At 40.3% G+C, this 19,419-nt stretch overlaps 1 protein-coding gene across 1 annotated transcript in view; it reads right to left on the bottom strand.

Annotated features, from left to right (window-relative positions):
* PATJ (PATJ, crumbs cell polarity complex component) overlaps positions 1-19,419 on the bottom strand; it is a 292,560-nt gene that overhangs the window by 47,669 nt on the left and 225,472 nt on the right. The window contains 1 exon segment of the mRNA XM_023754657.1: positions 18,371-18,504. Within this exon segment, the coding sequence (XP_023610425.1) occupies positions 18,371-18,504 (134 nt within the window).

Here is a 19,419-nt window from a genome sequence, read left to right as displayed (position 1 = left end):
GAGAAGTGAGGATTGAATCCTTGCACTGCCTGGTGCCCTCCCATTCTCTGCTTCCCAATCCCCCAGAACACACACAAGGTTCAAGAACCCACAGGCAATGGTCAAGGGTGGTCAGGCTTGAGGTATAATGATCCATCTTGAAAGAAGTCCTATGTCCCAAGGACGGGGGCTTAGAAGCTGCAAGACTTCTGGTACTTCTAGTCTTGAAGAGATCATGTAGGCTTGGGCACCTATGGGCTTGATGATTACCAGGGTGGACTGATGACAGTGTCCGCAGGGGCCTATCCAAGTCTGGGAGCTTTTGGAGAAACAGGAACCCTGAGAGTTCATGAGCTGCCAAAATTCCTGGGTTGAATTATGCTTTAGTCTAGAAGTATGGAGCCTCAGAACTAGAATTACATTGACATTAAGTAAATAAAGAAATGAAATATTTCTTGCAAAAATATAATAAATAAGACAGGAAAATAAATCCAACCAATCTACTCCTTAAAAAAAGAAGGTTCCTACATAATTTTTTTTTTTTTAATCTTCACTCAAGGATATTTTTTCCATTGATTTATAGAGAAAGAGAGCAGAAGGGAGGGAGGAGCAGGAGAGAGAGAGAAAAACATTGACTTGAGAGAGACACATCAACTGGTTGCCTCCCACACATGCCCCACTGGGACTGGGGAACTGCAACAGAGGTACATGCCCTTGACTGGGAATCGAACCCGAGACCCTTTGGATCTAACCACTAAGCAAAACTGGCCAGGCCTACATAAATTCTTGAATAGAGAAGCAACAAAAGAAAATAAGAGGTCTATAACCATATGACCCATCTGGATTCCAAATATCTTCACAATATTAAATAATTTCATTTTATCACCACACAGTTCTGAAAACATTCTTTATGATAGCAATGAGAGAAGCAGCCCCCAAAAGCCAGGAACGGTTCCGTGATCCAGACAATTTACATTTCAGACTCTGGGCCGTAATGGATTTAGACCATTCTTTGTTGTAAATGACTTATGAAATTTCCAGGCCCAGGGAGCATTTACACTGCCAAGAATTTGTTCCTCTGAACTGTTCCAGGGAAATGGTTTTGAAGAAACTTGCTGGGTCAGTGGCTTGAGGTGATCCCAATAACACGGCTAAGATGACACCAAGAGACATTTTACAGAGGCAATGCGGGGAGAAACTCACGCAAGCTCCCCGTAATGCCCTATGTTACACCGGTTTTCAGTTTGGTGGTCAAACGCCCATCGTCACTGGATGGGGAGAATCACACTGAACTCATACTACTCATGGCTTTTACAGAGCTTAATTTTCAGCATACACCCCTTTGATCTTGGAACATTATAAAAGTCAAATGGGAAATTTCCCTTCATTCATACTCAAAAGGAAGGGAAAGACCCCATAAAGTTTTTATTCCATAAAAGTTAGCCTGAATTCTTATATACTTTCTGGATGCTCAATGAACTATTATACATAAAATAAATATACTGTTAATAGTCTCAAATAAATGCTGACCTCACTGCCAATGATCTGTTTTTGGGCTATAAGTCTTTCTGTATAAAAAACTCCCCATTCTTTCTTTTCTTTTGTTTGACTGCTCTCTGATTTCTCTTAAAGTTATCAGGGAAAATACAAGAGAACATGAGACACTATGACTATTGATAAAAAAAGTCTGCATTTCTTACCACGTGCCCTTGTGTGGTTCTGGACAGTTGCATTAACTGGGGGTGACAGAGGTAAGAGGGGACTAATGGTTAAATTGGAAAGGGGGTGGTGAATTGAAAAGAAAAACAGATTTGATTTATTCTTCAAAAGTTCTATAGTTTATAGGGTAGGACAGAAGAGTAAAAAAGATACTAGATTGGGATATATAAAGCATCTATTTGACAAGGCTACATTAAAATGGTACATCTGGCACCATACACAGTTATTACAATATCATTGACTATATTCCCTCTGCTGTAGTTTACATCCCTGTGACTATTCTGTAACTACCAATCTGTATTTCTCAATCCCTTCACCTCTTTTACCCAGTCCCCTAACCCCACTCCTCTCTGGCAATGATCAGCTGTTTCTGTTACTGTGAGTCTGTTTCTGTTTTGTTCGTTTGTTTATGTTGTTCTTTAGATTTCACATATAAGTGAAATCAGATGTTATTTGTCTTTCTCTGACTGACTTACTTCACTTAGCATAATATCAGGGCCCACTGAATATAAATGGTAATTGAAAGTAAGAAATTTTACTTCTTGCTTTTGAAAAATTGTTGATTAGGTGAAATAATGGGTCATTAATGAAAGACTGACTTTCATTGTTTTAAATAAAAAATTTGGAATTGATGATACACATCAATTTCTTCCTAAATTTTAATGCTCTGAAGCTTTCACACAAAACTGCTTGTTGGTACAACTCTGAGTGCCCTTTCTCCCACTCTCCTCCCTTCCTATCTCTGCATTTAAATAACATTCCTCCACCCTAGAAAACTTCAGTGGCTCTGTCTACCCACACCAATGACTTCTAAAACTCATCCATTCTAGTAGCAGTCTAATAATCATTTTCCTGGGGGTGGGTTGCTGGCTTGTGGCTTTAGAGACAAATGATTATGAGGTAGGCCTCTCGAGTCAGACTCCTCAAATCCTGGCCTTGCTACTTCTGGCTATGGGCCTTGGAAAGACCTCTCCAGGCCTTAGCATCCTCATTTTCATATGGTTTTAACAATACTACCTACACACAGTGCCAGCACATTGCCAGGAAGCAGTAACATCTCATTTATTTAACAATAGGTACCAAAGATACTACACACTTCCCATTTGTAGCCATTTACTCCACTTAACAGCCAAGCAACCTCAGTATTGTTAGTCTCATTTACACTTGGGGGAAAAAGAGGCTCAGAAGGGTTTAGACTTGACCAAGTCTTTACAGCTTCCAAGTAGGAGAGATTAAATTGAACTTGGGACTGTTCAATGCCAAAGCCTGTGTTCCTACCACTATAGCAAGATTCTCATCTGTTTTGAATATTTCATTTTGCACTTGTATAAAAGCTGACTTGGGGTTTTCCATATGGCATCAATTCTGTTGAAATATTGTCTCCTCAACTCAATAGCAAAAGCCTCGAGGGCATGAGCTGATCATTTTATAGAGAGTGAACAGAAAGACGACTTGTGGAAGTGAAAATTGAAGCCTTTGGCTTAATGAGGTGGGGTGATGATCTGTGGATCTCTCTTGCCAGTGTTGGTACATGACCAGGGTTTGACACAAAGCACAATGGGTAGGCCCTCTCCCCACCCCAACATAGAATCTCTCTCTTCATTCCATCGTCTTTTCCTTCCTTCCTTCCTTCCTTCCTTCCTTCCTTCCTTCCTTTTTCCTTCCTTCCTTCCTTCCTTCCTTCCTTCCTTCCTTCCTTCCTTCCTTCCTTCCTTCCTTCCTTCCTTTCTTCCTTCCTTCCTTCCCTCTCTCCCTCCTTTCCTTCTTCCCTTCTTCCCTTCCTTCCTTCTTTCCTCCTGTCCATCTTTTCAATCTGTGCACCCATAGTATTCATTGAATGATTTTTTTCTACATGAGCGGTTATAAAACATTAAATACAAGTGATAAAAAGTATCCTACATAATAAACGCCCAGTGACCGAATGGCAGAATGACCAGAACGACTGTTTGATCAGTCGCTAGGATGTGCACTGACCACCAGGGGGCAGACGCTCAATGCAGGAGCTGCCCCCTGGTGGTCAGTGCACTCCCACAGTGGGAGTGCTGCTTGGAGGTGCAGGTCCACAGCCACTTGGCTGACCAGCACTCCCACAGCGGACCGATCCCTGCAGGCCATGCCCCCCACCAGTGCACTAATCCCGTGCAGTGGGCCTCTAGTGTTTAAAATAAAAAGTTGTCCAGTCCAAGAAAACATATTTCTGCTAATTAATGGTATATAGATTTGAGACTCATTTGTAGATGGCCAACTATACCCAAAACTAATTTCCTCTTGGTCATTATGTGACTTTGACTGGACCAACAGAAATGTAAGTGAGATGATCTGTTTACTTACTGCCTGAGACAACACTAACAATTTCCCTCTGGACACTCTACATTACTCATTTGACTTGCCAACTCTAGACACAGGGAAGAATTTGATCAGTGAGCTAGAGAATCTTTCAAATATTGGGTTTTCCCTAATCGAAGGATCAGGAAGGATTTTAGAGATGTAGAAAAAGTTGTCTGCTTACAAACTTCTCCCTCATCAGCTGATGTCTAAAACAGGTTTAACTGAGAAAAATTCATTTTTTTCCCACCATTATGGATACCATTAAAGAAATAGACACCCAGGAAGAAGCTGGAAAGCAAATTCATCATATTGTTTAAGGAATTGCTGTTTTAATGTAACCATTCCTAAAAGAGTAAGGTCTTATTTATTTTTAAATATAGTAGATAATACATGTACATGGTACTAGATTCAAAATAGTATACACTGAGAAGTTTCTCTCCAGCATCCATCCCTCAGCCACCCAATTTCCCTAACTAGAAACAAACTTATTAAAAGTTCCTTTTATATTTTTACAGAGACATTCTGTATATCTAAATGTGGAAAGTACAAAGAGCACCAAATGCTTGAGGATCACGCTCCTTTTTATCTGCCGTCTCCTTGGTTTGAGCCAGCCAAGTAACATCTATCTATTCTACAAGACTTGTTTCTGACTCTCTCTCCCAGTGAAGTTGATCAACCCTTCCCGTGGATCACTGCTATATCTCCTAGTATTATCGAACCTATCACAATATCACAATGGCTTGTTCATGGATCTAGGTTCTGTATCACATCCCATCCTCAGTGGAACTCTTCTGAACAGGGGCTGCTTCCAACTGACTCCTCTTTGCAGCCCATGCCAAGCCCAGAGTAGGCACTCAATAAATGTTTGCTAAATGATTATCAAAAATTTGTTTGGAGAATGAAGAAGGTATCAAAATGACCCAGAAAGAGGAGGGTTGGTATGTCATAATCTTTTTTAAAAATACATTTTTATTGGTTGTTATAGAGAGAGATAGAAACATCGATGAGAGAGAAACATCCATCGGCTGCCTCCTGCATGCCCCCTACTGGGGATCAATCCTGCAACCTGGGCATGTACCCTGGCAGGGAATTGAACCAGCAACCTCTTGGAGCATGGGTCGATGCTCAACCACTGAGCAGCACCAGCCAGGATGTCATAATCTTAATCTAACCCAACCAAGCTTCTGATGGTAATATACAACAAGCACACCATTGCACATGGATATGAAAGCCACCTGAATTTCCAGAGGATTTACTGTAGCTCACAGTGCAATTTAAAGGAGCCAACTATGAGGGACTTAATTATCACTGAGCCCCACAAAAATGGTAAACTCCTCCAGAGGGATTTAAACTCTGACTTGCTAGAAAAGAATTTCACAACATGCAGCAATGTATCCTTAGGCAGAGTCAAAGTCATCAGACACTTCGGCCTATCAATCACCATTTTCTTTATTGTTCAAGCTGCCAACAAGTAGATAAAGTAACTCATAAACATATCAAGCATGCAGCAAAAGGCAATTTTATTGTTGTCACAATAGGCCCATAACATTTAAAGAAGCCATGTGTTAGAAAAATTAAATAAGGGTCTCCTGTGGGCTGAGGGATATCAGTGAGCATCCTGTGTAGGTGAACTATTTTCACAGAAAAAGATTTTATAGTTTACACTTCTAGATATTCAGTGGATTGTTTTAACAAGCATCTTAGGAGAAAATTTTGATAAAGAACTATATGGTAGATAGTATTATTAAGGACTATATATATGTGGCTTAATTTTACTGCTTCTAGGCCTGTTTTACTTAATTTGGATTACTCTGAATTGACCAATCTTTGCCATATTCATAAAAGCTCCTGCCTCACTCTCCACAAAATAATCCTAGGGGACATTTTAACTACGGAAAGGTTTCACATTAAATTTCACATTTAGGTGGAGAACATATTTACCCATGATCCAAAAAGAGTGATATGTCTTATTTTCCTGTTTTACAGGAAAAAGCTCTCCTAACAAGGAAGACTCATGAGGGCCAAAAGAAGTATTAAAATATTATAAATAAATTGGGTATTCTTTTTTCCTCTGGAAGAAATCATAGTTCACATCTGTGGCTTTAGAGGAATAATGCAACTTTAATTAATTAAGTAATTATTTTTAAAATATAATTTTATTGATTTCAGAGAGAGGAAGAGAGATATAGAAACATCAATGATGAGCAAGACTCACTGACTGGCTGCCTGGTACACACCCACTACTGGGGATCAAGCCCACAACCTGGGCATGTGCCCTGACCGGGAATTGAACTGTGACTTCCTGGTTCATGGGTCAACTCTCAACCACACGGGCCAGGCAATAATGCTACTTTTAAACATCATTTATGAGTTCCCCTCTATGGCCATCAGTGTTGAAAGTTTGGGCTGGGCTCAGCTGGGCAGTTCTTCTGCTCCATGTTGTGTCATTTGGGCTCTCACATGAGAGTGAGCCAGGTTGGCTGGGCCTTAGGTGGGATGGCTGGGCCCCTTTTCCTCCATGTGCTCTCTCTCTATGGTGTGTCATCTTCCAGGAGGCCAGTCCAAGCTTGTTTGCAAGGTGGCAGTATTTCAGGACAAGAGCTAAGCTCCAGGCCAAGGAGTGAAAGTCACACAATGCCACTTTCACTACTATTGGCCAAAGCAAGTCAATACACCAGATCAGTTTCAATGAATCAGGAAAGAGCATCATAGAATTTGTGGTCCATTTTAATCTACTACAGACTCTATCAGGTCAGCTAGATGAATTTTCCAGCCTGTAAACAATGGAAGGCAGCAATGTCTGATGGGAAGAGTCCCGGTTATAGCCAATAAACCCATGTTCACACTTTAGCTCTGCCACTTATAGCTTTGTGATACTTCTATTAAGTTATTTAACTTTTCCAAACCAATGTTCCTTTCTCTGTAAAGTGGAAGAAATAAATCCTATCTTGCAGGGTTTGAGGATGAAATGAGATTACATATATAATGTCAAGCAAAGTGTCAGGCAAAAGATGTTGAATAATGAGGGGCCCAAATACCAATATATCTAAGGTTTAAGGGGCATATTTAGTACATAAAAGAATACATATGTGTCAGAGTGATCAAAATTCATGATTCTAAAGAAGAATGATACCAGTCGTGGTCCATATTTTAATTTTGAATTTTCCTGTTATCATGGTGAGCCCAGAATATAACTAATCTCTCTTTCAAGAGAGATTATGCAACAAGGATATTTTAGGTTATTCTTTCTCAAGTCATGACTGCTCAGGGCTAAGTCCAAGGGACCATTTTTAAAAAAATATATTTTATTGATTTTTTACAGAGAGGAAGGGAGAGGGATAGAGAGTTAGAAACATCGATGAGAGAGGAACATCGATCATCCACCTCCTGCACACCTCCTACTGGGGATGTGCCCACAACCAAGGTACATGCCCCTGACTGGAATTGATCCTGGGACCTTTCAGTCCGCAGGCCGATGCTCCATCCACTAGGCCAAACCAGTCAGGGCCCAAGGGACCATTTGAATGCTCCAAAATCTAAGCCAGATTACAAGAGCCCTGTTCCTGAATATATTTTTTTCTGATTTAAGTTAAGTACAATCTTCATTGTTCGTGGTTTCTGTATTTGTAAATTCACCTACACTCTTAAATGAATGCTCTTGGTACTTTTGTGGCCATTTGTGGACATGTCACAGAGTGGGACAATTTTGAGTAGCTAGATTCACTCGTTCCCAGCTAAGGTAGAACAAGGTGACATTCGGCTTCTTGTTTCAGTTCTCATACTGTAAGCATCCTTCTGTGGTCTTTCTAGTGCCAGTTGCTTTGCATTTTTGTTTGTGATTTAATTGTTTAAAATGGCCCCAACGACAGGGCTAAAGTGCTGTCCGATGTTCCTAAGGGCAAGAAGGCTGTGATGTGCTTTAAGGAGAAAATACATGTGTTAGTTGACCTCCTTTGGCCATGAGTTCAATGGCAGTGATCAACAATATATATTGAGTGAGGCATCTTTAAACAGAAACACCCACAATACAAATGAAAATGTTGTGACCAGAGGCTCAGAGGAATCTAATTCTGTATTTCCTTAGAAGCAGTGGGTGAGTATTCACCAATTCAATTCAGTGTTTGCTGCAATTTAATAGAATATAATTGCGGTGAATACTAAGAATTGGCTGTACTTCCTACTGGTGCTTTTCTTTGGTGATACTGCAGTACAACAAAACTTAGGGGCCTAATATGCAAGGGGATAAAGGTAGAAATGCAGACAAATGCTATCGATAATAGAGACAGCAGGACTCATGTCAACAAGGGCAGTTTCCCATTGTCCCCGCCACAGTAGGCAGTGGGTTATTAACCCAAGGATGAGAATTAGTTGTTTTTTTTGTTTGTTTGTTTTTATGGACAAGAAGCTTTAAACATCAGAGCCAAGGTGTCTAACATTACAAAGATGAAAATAATTCCAAGGGGGAGAAGTGGGAAGAGAGGGAGTGATGGAAAGAGGAAGGCAGAAGGAGGGAGGGAGGAAGGGAGGGAGAGAAGGGGAGAGAGAGATTGAGTTACTATATAAGGATGCGACACAGAGAAGAGCACAGGACAAACTTGGAATACTCCACAATTATAATACCTGGCCTCCTAGCTCCCTTTTCAAGCCCAACTTATACAACAGTTTTTCTCTAACTCTTTCTCTCTTAAGCCCCAACGGCCCTTTCTTTGCTGGAACTTGTGTTCTGAGCCATTTCTTCTGCGGCTCACTTCTCCCACCTCTGTGGCTTCTAAATAAACTTTCTCTTATAATATGAGTCTTGGTTCTGAATTCTTCTCTCAGCCAGAACTCAAGAACTGAGGTTGCTGAACCGAGACTAACACCTGGTGCCCCTTTCCCGCTGCTGACAAAAGGACTCCACTTATTCCAAATCTGAGCCGTTCCAAGTTTATATTTGTCTAGACCAGTGATGGCGAACCTTTTGAGCTCAGCATGTCAGCATTTTGAAAAACCCTAACTTAACTCTGGTGCCGTGTCACATATAGAAATTTTTTGATCTTTGCAACCATAGTAAAACAAAGATTTATATTTTTGATATTTATTTTATATATCTAAATGCCATTTAACAAAGAAAAATCAACCAAAAAAATGAGTTCGCGTGTCATAGGTTCACCATCACTGGTCTAGACAACATGAGGCCCTTTTGCTAGTACTGCCATCAGTAATTTTGCACGTGAATTGTTCTAATGAAATAGGCTTTGCCAATTATTTAAGCGTTTTTTTAAAAAGTGAAGACAGTTGTTTTACTTTTAAAATTTCATCTCATATTTTAATAAGAAAACATATTTCACATCAAGCACCATTATTCAAATGCCTGAACATCTCTATTTGTGAAAAAGTCAAGCACACTTTTGTGTTGGTTGGTTTTATGGGTCTTCATAAGCAAAAGTTTTCCGAATGGCTGGTGGCTCTGGTCTGCCTGCTCCCAAAGCCAGGAAAATCTGAAGCCGAGCTCAGGATGAGCTCTGGGTGCAGAAGCACAGAAAGGCACGAGGCAGATCAGGGCGGGACCCTGTGGGCACATCAGGTTGGGCAGGGCCACAGGCCACAGCCATGGTGCCATGCAGGTGCTGCTGTGCCTCAGTCTCTCACCTGCCCCACCCTTGGGGAAGCTTGCTGCTGCTTTTTGGAAGGAAGAGCCCTGAGGCAGTCCCCATATTCACTGGAAAAGGGGCCTGGTCCCAGGTTCGATTCTGGTCGAGGGCACATACCTTGGTTGCAGGCTCTATCTCCGGGCCCTGGTTGAGGCTAGTGTGGGAGGTAACCAATCGATGTGTCTCTCTCACATTGATGTATCTTTCTGTCTCTCCCTCTCCTTTCCACTCTTTCTAAAAAAATCAGTGGAAAAATATTCTTGGGTGAGGATTAACAAAAAAATAAGAACAAACAACAGAAACCTGAAGGGGCTGTAGCTATACAATGGAAGTCAGCAAGAGTCAAATAAATTTATCTATCAGACTCTTATAAATTAGGATTCACCACACAGCTGCTCTACGAATCTCAGAACATAGTCAAGACTTCACTTAATTCCATAAAACTATGTCACAAAAGGAACAAAGAGATAGTCTATATATCCTAATCTCAATTTATTCATCTGTCCTATATATGCTTGGAGGTATGAAGATATGCACCTACCAAACCTTCAAAGAAAAAGAAAATGGATTACAATGCTCAGTACCTACTATTTTGCAATACTGAAATATCCTCAGGAAATAAACTATAGACAACATAAATAAGCATTAAGTCAGCAATAGATATAGTGGCTTGTTTGACAAAAAAATAAGAATTAAATGATCAGTTACATAAGAAGCAATGACACCATTCTGTGTGTGTGTGTTTTGTTTTAAAGCAATGGACTGAGTAAGCTATCCTGAAACTCAAACGCAAGACTGCAAACTCTTACACACTATTTACAGATAACTAAAATGTGAAATGAAAATCACAGCAATAAAACAGCTAATAAAAGAATTGTTAAAAAAAAAGAATTGTTGCGAATATATAAAGAACGTTACCCATTTTCAGACTCTGAAAAGCTTCCTCAGTCAAGCTTACAAAAACCTGTTTTATATTTACTTAAAATGGAGTTCCCTTGCCAAGTCTGATTTAACAAAAAATTGAGACTCATCAATATGAATATAATTTTTCATACTGAAATATAGATTTATTTTAAGGAAATGGAACAATATTTGCCTTACAGTTTATAAGTCCCTATAGTTCCATCTGGTCCTTATTTATCTAAATTTTACTCAGCTTGCATAATATTTTTGCTTACAGTTATATTCTTTAAGATCAGAAATGTCCAAATCTGGAAATTCAGAGGTATTATTCGTTAACATTCTTTCAGTGTGATTCATAGACGTTTTGCAAACTTCACTTTGATTTTAAAATAAAACTAAGGTAATAAGATGTTTTGTGTAAAAATATATGACTTAAGCAATAACGATAAAAGGAGCCTGGCTTTGGGAGATTACAAGCCAAAGCAAACTACACTCCTTATGAAATAGACTGTGCAAAGTTCATTTGAAGGGGAATAGCAAAATAAAACACTTAATCAAATGTGAAATAGCTTTCTATTCTGCTTACTTTAAACAACTATCTAGTGGTTTCAATTGCTGCAGGCCTACATTACCTGGTCAAGAGCAGTAATACAGTGAAGGGTTAAATGGGAACCTGACATATGGGTGTGGCTAAAGGACAGATACTGTATTCTTCACTTCAATTTCTAGGTGGATGAACTTTGACATATAGCATCGAAATGGGAGTCCATCTACCCGGATGCCTCCTGCTAATGTACCTGCCCTACAGAACTTCTGTTTAATAAGAACAAGTTACAACAGTACTAAATCAGGTGGTGAAAAAAATACAGGTTTGAAACTTGGAGAGAAATGACAATATGTTGCATCTGACATCCCAGGCCTTTTTGATATTAAGAATATCGAAATGTTAAAATTTATCCTGGGAATCCACTGGCCTATTTTATAATGGGATGGTACCAAGACTATAAAAAGAATACAAATACCCTAATCTAATTGTCTTCCTCTTGCAAAGAGACAAGACCCATAAGAACAATAAAAGGATAGCAGCTAGGGATTATTTAAAAAAATATTTTTTTATTGATTTCAGAGAGGAAGGGAGAGGGAGAGAGAGAGAAGTAAATGCATCAATGATGAGAGAGAATCATTGATCAGTTGCCTTCTGCATGCCCCCTACTGGGGATCGAGCCCACAACCCGGGCATGTTCCCTTGACCGGAAACCAACCCAGGACCCTTCAGTCAGCAGGCCAATGTTCTATCCACTGAGCCAAACCAGCTAGGGCTAGGGCTTATATTTTTAAACCCACCTTTCTAAAAGTAATAACAATTACTAGCATCCATAAAACGAAACAAAACAAAAACAATGATTATACCTTATTCTCTAGTAAAAAAAAAAAAAAAAAGCAAGGCTTTGCAGTTTAAAGGAATTTGTGAGACGGGAATAAAAGAGAGAGAGAATGAATTTTCTTATACTATCGTTTTGAAAAAAAGTTATAAATGTTCCTTCCTGATTAAAAGACAAAACCTAACAATAATAATATCCTTGCAGAGTGGCTACCTGCCTTTGTCAAAATATTTCTCAAGATGGGGCACGCACTGTCCCAGGCACCTTTGGTCAGCTAACCATCAGAAAGTCCTTCCTTATAGTCATGTGAGATTTGTTTTTCAATGAGCCCCCTTGGGAGCACCTGAATTGATCAAGGTAGCCTTGGTGTGCATTGTCCCTTTGGTCTTCCTTCTTCCAGTCTGTTCTGTTCTGTCTCAAATGCTGTGATTTCAACAACGTTCTTGTTAACCGCAGAATCACGCCCAGAAATGAGTAGGGTACTCAAGCTACAGTTAAAATCGATCAGAGAAGCATTCCGTACAGATCTAATAGCATATGCAAAAGCCTGGCATTAGGTGGGAGCAAGACCCACAGAAGGAACTGAATAAGGCCAGCATGGCTGGAATTCAGAGTGGTGCAATGAGGCTGGTCAGAGAGTCAGGTTTTTAGGTGTATCAGGCACTATATGGGGGTACTAAAGATGCAAAATAAAATAAAACAGGCCTGTTCTCAAGGCTCAGGGTCTGGTGGGGGAGATGGATAACTCCCTTTTACAGAAGACTGATGACACATAGTATAGCGCTAGAAAAGGGACACAAATAGTGTGGCTTTGGAATCAGACTGTCTGAGTAAACCCCAACTGGACCAAATGCTAGTATTATGCCATCAGAGAAATTATCTAACTAAATTTGTGCCTCAGTTTCCTCATCTGTAAAATGGGATCATTGCTTTCCCATAGTGATAAACCTTTCTTATTGGGTTGCTGTGAGAATAAAATGAGATGATACATATTAATAATAGTTCCTGAATCACTTTATAAAACTTTCATGCTAAAAAAATACAAATATCTAATTGTCAGAAACAAAATCGTATTTCTCACAGTATAAGAAACGTACCAAAGACACACAGATGAAGGGAGCTAAGAATCTACTTTAATATGACTGTTTACTACTACTACTACTAATAATAATAATAACTAATAACTCTGTATAGGCAAGCACTGGGAAAAGTCCTTTTTATTCTTTATATTCTTTATTTTAATTAATCCACATACCAACCTCAAGAGGTATATTTTGTCACCATCACTATTTTATGAAGGAAGAAGCAGACTTAGAAGAGTTAAATCGCTTGTCCAAGGGCCCCCAGTTAAAGATCTGGGATTCTGAGGCCACAGGGCCAGCATCATTACTCTGCTGTGCTGCCTGAGAGGGTTGACAGAACACATTGTCTACAGTTTGGGACCTTTGGAAATGATACCCAGAGAAAGGAAACGGACAGAGTGAGGATCCCGAAGAAACTTACTTCGTTCTTTCTCCACCTTACTGTTCAGTCCCAAGAACAGTTCACGTCTGCTAAAACTCTAAGATAAAAGATTAATTTTTTAAGTTTTTTCTTCTCTTCTCTAGAATTCCCCAGGCAGAGGACAATGGAGAAAAGACACCTTCTAATCAGCAAGCAAACGTGTCTGAGAAGAGGGCATTGAGGGCTTCAGGGAGAGGTTTGAGGAATATGGTGTAATCATTGTAAGACGTAAGAGTCCTTGGTCTTTCCTTGGGCAGAATAGGCCAAGTCCTCTGAGCTGCAAGATTTCATGCAAATTACCATTCCAAGACCAAAGAGAGGGAGGGAGGGGAAGACAGGGTGAAGGGATGGATGGATATTTGGGTGGAAGGAAATAAAAAATATGCATTAATATACCATCTCTTTTATGCAACATGTCGATCTGGTTTCCTGGCTGTGTCTCCCCCTCAAATTCACACGTTGAAATCCCATGTGATATTAGGAGGAAGGGCCTTGGGAAAGTGATTAGGTCACGAGGGCAAAGCCCTCATGAGTGGGATCTGTGCCTTAAAAAAGAGGCCCCACAGCGCTCCCTTGATCCTTTCATCAGGAGAGGATAACGAGAAGCCTGTAACCCAGAGACCCCCAATCAACCATGCTGGCACCCTGATCTTGGACTTCAGCCTCCAGATCTGTGAGAAATAAATTTCTGTTGTTTATAAGCCACCCAGTCTGTGGTATTTTGTTATAGCGGCCCAAATGGACTAAGACACTGGCTTGCGAGACACATATAAAACCTAGCCTACGTTAATGAAATCTATAAAGTGCGTACTAAGCTCTACTTTTTTCTACTTTCCAGAGGAAGTCCCTGTTTTAATAGCCCCTGTTATGATTTTTCATTGGTTGATTCCCTATATTACACCATAAACATTAAAGCAGTAGAATCAACTTGAATGAACGTGTGAGCTCTTTGAAGACAGGGTTTTTCACCCAATTTTGTATTCTTAGCACTAAGCAAAGGGCAGCCTTTAAGCAAACATATGCAACCTATCACAGAAGAGCCATATTCACCAAAAGCAGACCTGGGAGCACATCAGAAGATTAAAACAACAGAGGCAGGGTTTGTCGTGGAGGATTGGGTCCAGGTGTGCTCATAAACCCTCCTGGAGGCTCACCCTCATCATTATCTTGGTATTTAAAAGGTCTATTTAGATGACCTTCTGCAAATGCATTGGGATGCTAAATGAGATCTCCCTCTGTGATCTCGGAAACCATCTGTCTCCGCTCCAGAGACACTATTTATAGCAGATAGGACTGATGTGGTGTCAAGATCAAGTCCCAGAGGCTTAATTCCACTCAAGACAGCAAAAATATCTGTTGGACAAACAACAAAGAGGGAACAGAAACCCTAATTGGGTAGGTTGGAGCAGATGCTTGAGAAGGGTCGCGGGCACGCAAAACGTGCTCTTTCCCGGCACCGGAGCTGAAGCAAGGATGCGCCACATAATCAAATGCGCAAGGGCAAGTGCAAAGGCACTTTTGAGAGTGAGTGTCAACATTGTCCACAGTTTCCTTTCCTATGGTCTCGTCTTGTTCTGCTAACTTCCTGCTGGCTGGATGCCCTCCCAGGATCTGACTGGATCATGTGACCTGGAGTGTTGATTAAGCTGCATGTTCCATGCTAAAATTTGGAGGGGGATAAAGAAAGATCTTCATGGTGATAAACAATGGTTTTATTTGTTAGTGCACCTTCTACCCCGTGCTGTTCAGCCTCACCAAAACGACATGCCTAGATATTACAGTGAGTCTAACTTACAGATTTGATGAGGTACCCGAGGTTAGGAAATAAAAGCTGTGTCCCATTTCTCATTTTTAAGTGGTGCTTAGCCTTCCAAGGACAATAGGATTTACAGTCTCAAAAGGCAGGGTTACATATTATGGACCTCAAGATGCTCTTAAGGCAATTTTTGGCGGCCTCATGGTGGCAAGAGAAGCGGAGCATAGTATTTAACAAGCAGCCTCACACCCTGGATGCAGGAGGGGATGGGAGCAGCAGAAGCCCGCAGCCTGGCAGCCAGTAGCACAAACGTATGCAATATTAAAGACCCACGAACAGCGTGGGCACATCTTATTTAGGTTTTCTAACCAGCCCACACAAGGCAAAGTAGAATTAATAACAACAAAAGCAAATATATATATATCAGCTAACAAACTCATTCAGCTAGGCCAGACATGCTGACTCAAGTCTTCTGATTTCCGATGGGAAACCCAGTTCTGCCTTATTTTAAGCAGTATAAAGAGACTTATATTTGCAAGAAATATAAGGTTCCTTATATTTCTTGCAAATATTTGCAAGAAGTAAAAAGGTTCCTTTTTGCTTATGAAAGAATTCACTACACACTTTTCTACACTTGATTCATTTCAATTGTAGCTTTATTGATACAAATGTAATAATTAAACATCTCTTTAGGAAAATGAGAAAACAGGCCCTGGAAGGAAGGCACACCCAATGTTCAGGGTCAACCAGTAGTTTCTGAATACCACCCCAATGGCCTTAGTAATACATACACATACTTCCCTACTGTTTATAAAGTCTCTGATCCTCACCACAACCCAGTGGGTGAGGATTATTAAGCGTGGAAACTGAGGCTTGGAGAAGGTACATGTCAAGTGCAATTGCTTACTATGTGCTAGGCACCTGGCTAAGCACCATATACTGGTCATCTCATCGATCCTCCTAGCCAATCTGTAAGAGATTACAGATTCCCCATTAATAGATCATGGGTCAGGAAATGAACTCTGAGAGGTTAAGGAACCCGTCCCAGCTGATAAATGGTCGAGAGGAAATATGACTGAGAGCTAACAGAGAAATGAACAGACAACCATCAGCTCGGAGATCAGCAGAGGAGAGCCATAGAAGCTGAAGAAGCTGGGCAAGACAACCTATAGAAGGTAAAGAATCTTGGTGAGGGTAGTGGGGAGGGAAGAGGGCAGAAAGAGAGCAATTTGAGGGGAGGGGAGCAGGTCTGAGAGGCTGGATTGCATATGCAGGTCTGGGGAACGGGGTCTGCTCTGGTGCTATGTTGGTGGTGTGTTACTTTCTGTCCATATTAGGAGCTGGCTGGAGGGTGGGCCAAAGCATTTCTATGAACAGCTCAAAGACCAGATCCCATATAATTAGGAGGCCTTATTAAAAATACAATGAAAAAATATAGCCCAGATCAAGTCACTTAAAGGGAAATGTAAGGAAGAGTTTACCCCTTTCCTCAATAACAGAGAGCATTCCAAGCCAAACAATGAGAAATGTAGAAAAGTTCGGCAGCCTTAAGAAGGCAAAGACCCATGAAAAGGCTGTGAGCTAAAACTGGCTGTTGAGCTAGTTAAATTAGCTGTTTCTACTTCTAACCATGCTGATGGAAAAACGTAGTGTATACAGGAAGCCACACGCAGCAGTTCCTGCCTGCAAATGGAGATCATTCAGGAAATAAGTTATCCTCAACTCTGGAGAAAAGCTTTTAGCAAGCTTTCATCAAACGGAAGAAGATGAAATCCTATATAATAAAAGCCTAATATGCAAATCGACTGAACAGCGTAACAACTGATCACTATGACATGCACTGACCACCAGGGGGCAGATGCTCAATGAAGGTGCTTCCCCCAGCCCGCAGGCCCCAGGCCAGCCAAGGAGGGTGCCAGTGGGGGCCCCCCGATCACCCCATAGATTGGCCCTGGTTGCTGACCAGGCCTAGGGACCCTACCCAGTGCATGGATTTCGTGCACTGGGCCTCTAGTGTTTTAATAAACAAACACTGGCCTCTGAGCACATCAGGTTCAGGTTCTTCACTAGTAGGATGGAACAGAACATCGGGATTCTCTAGGTTGGGCCTGATAGCAGAAGAGAGAAGGACCATGACCAGGAAACATGGGCAAGGCATTAAGACCCAGGTTTCTGTAGCATATACTGTGTTTGGGTTGCCTAGTGCTTTAGAGGGCTAATAGCTGTTACAGAAAAACAGAATAGGACCTTCTCACCCCTTGATACTACTAACACAGAAACATTATATTCCTGCCAAAAATGGAAAAAATCATTTTATTAATCACATTATAGTTATTTTATCTGTAAATCTGGCATGTACAATTTATTCCTTACTAAATAAAATAGGCAAAAGAAATATCAAAATATTCATTTAAAAAAAACATATACATTAATAAGAGTGATTGTCTCTAAGGAGAGGCCCTGGTTGGAGCTGGGGGTGGGGTAGAGGGCAAGCCTAGGGCAAAAGGACAGGAGGGATATATATTTTTCACTTCATATCCTTTTGTGTCAATTTTAACTTTGTGAATACATTTCTTATTCAAATATACATGCATCGATTAATCACATCTTGAGGAAATAAAAACCCATGATGTTTTACATTTTAATGGCACTATTGATTAGTGACAATCAAAAGGTACTACAGAATCAAAGATCTATCATCCAAGCAGAAACTAACATTCTAGACCAATTTAAAAAAAAATTATGATTGGATGAGACCATGGTGAGAGTAAAGCAAAGCTAAATTGCTGGGCTAGAACTGATGTATACTTTTATCTAGCATTCCATTAAATAATAATGATGATGATAACAGCAACAGTTCATACCTATATTTACAGTTTGTATATCCAGGCACCATCCTAAACATTGTTATAATAGTTCTAAATGCTGCTATGATGTAGTTGATCTAATGAGCACTTATAAAAAATATTCAGCATCCTAGATGGACAAAATCCTGACTATTAAACACTAAGAAACATTTGAAAGCTGCCCAGAATATGGATACAAGCCCATTTACAATTATATATTTTTCCCATATCATAAAAAACAAACTCATCCATAAAGTGACACATGGCGAGGCTCAAGAGTAACTTTGTGACAGTGGCTACATTTCACATGTAGAAACTTACCAAGGGTGTGTCTCTTCCTCCCACAATGCTGAGGCCAAGCCCCGAATGTCCCTTGGATATTTCTATGATCATCTCCTGGCCGGGGACAATGGGACACGTGGCAGGATCCACTGACAGAGGCGCCTGGAAACCACCTGGAGAAGGAGTGAACACGGAGTGACTGGCAGGCAGGAGACGAAGCTCCGCTCGCACACTTGTAGAGCACACGCTCCGCATGTGCTTATCATTTCACTCTTTTCCTGCCAAGCACCGCGGAGGAAAAGGCTGCGTCATTCCTGCCCATTCACCCAGAGATGAAACATGACATTCCTATGACGCTTTTGAGATTAAAGCAATAACTAACCCCCTTCCCAAATCATCCATGTTAGCTTGAAAATTTTCAATCTTAAAATACACCATAAATTATGATGTAACTGAAAAAAAACAAGCAAAATCAATTACCTAAAAATGATCCCAAATGTATACATAGTAAAAAAAAAAAAGTGTTATATAAACACAACTCAAGAATTAGTTGCTGGCTCCATAAATGAAAAGCTTGTTAAAAGTATGTATTATTGCTCTTTTATAAAGATTTACTTTTTGGAACTATTGTTTTAGACTGGGTTTTTCTAAAAACTAGGAGAGAAAAATTTATTGGCTGAGAAAAGATTTTTAATATATATTTTTATTGATTTCAGAGAGGAAGGGAGAGGGAGAGAGAGACAGAAACATCAATAATGAGAGAGAATCATTAATTGGCTGCCTCCTATAAGCCCTCTAGTGGGGATTGAGCCTGCCACCCAGGCATGTGCCCTGACCAGGAATTGAACCGTGATCTCCTGGTTCATAGGTTGATGCTCAACCACTGAGCCACACCAGCCAGGCAGAAAAGATTTTTAATACCCATTTGTCTAGCATAAATTCTACATATCTGCATTTTCCAGATGACTAAAGCTAACCCATTGAAAAATCAAAACAGTCAAAATGTTATTTTCAAGAGTCTTATACAAATAATAGTCTTCAGAGATGTCTCTTTTTTTAAATAACTAAGTTTGGTCATCATGAGTATT

This window comes from Myotis lucifugus, unplaced genomic scaffold (assembly GCF_000147115.1).
Source record: "Myotis lucifugus unplaced genomic scaffold, Myoluc2.0 scaffold_63, whole genome shotgun sequence".
NCBI classification, from domain to species: Eukaryota; Metazoa; Chordata; class Mammalia; order Chiroptera; family Vespertilionidae; genus Myotis; species Myotis lucifugus.
The sequence above is the reverse complement of the archived record's forward strand: the minus strand, read 5'-3'. Positions and strand labels throughout refer to the sequence as shown.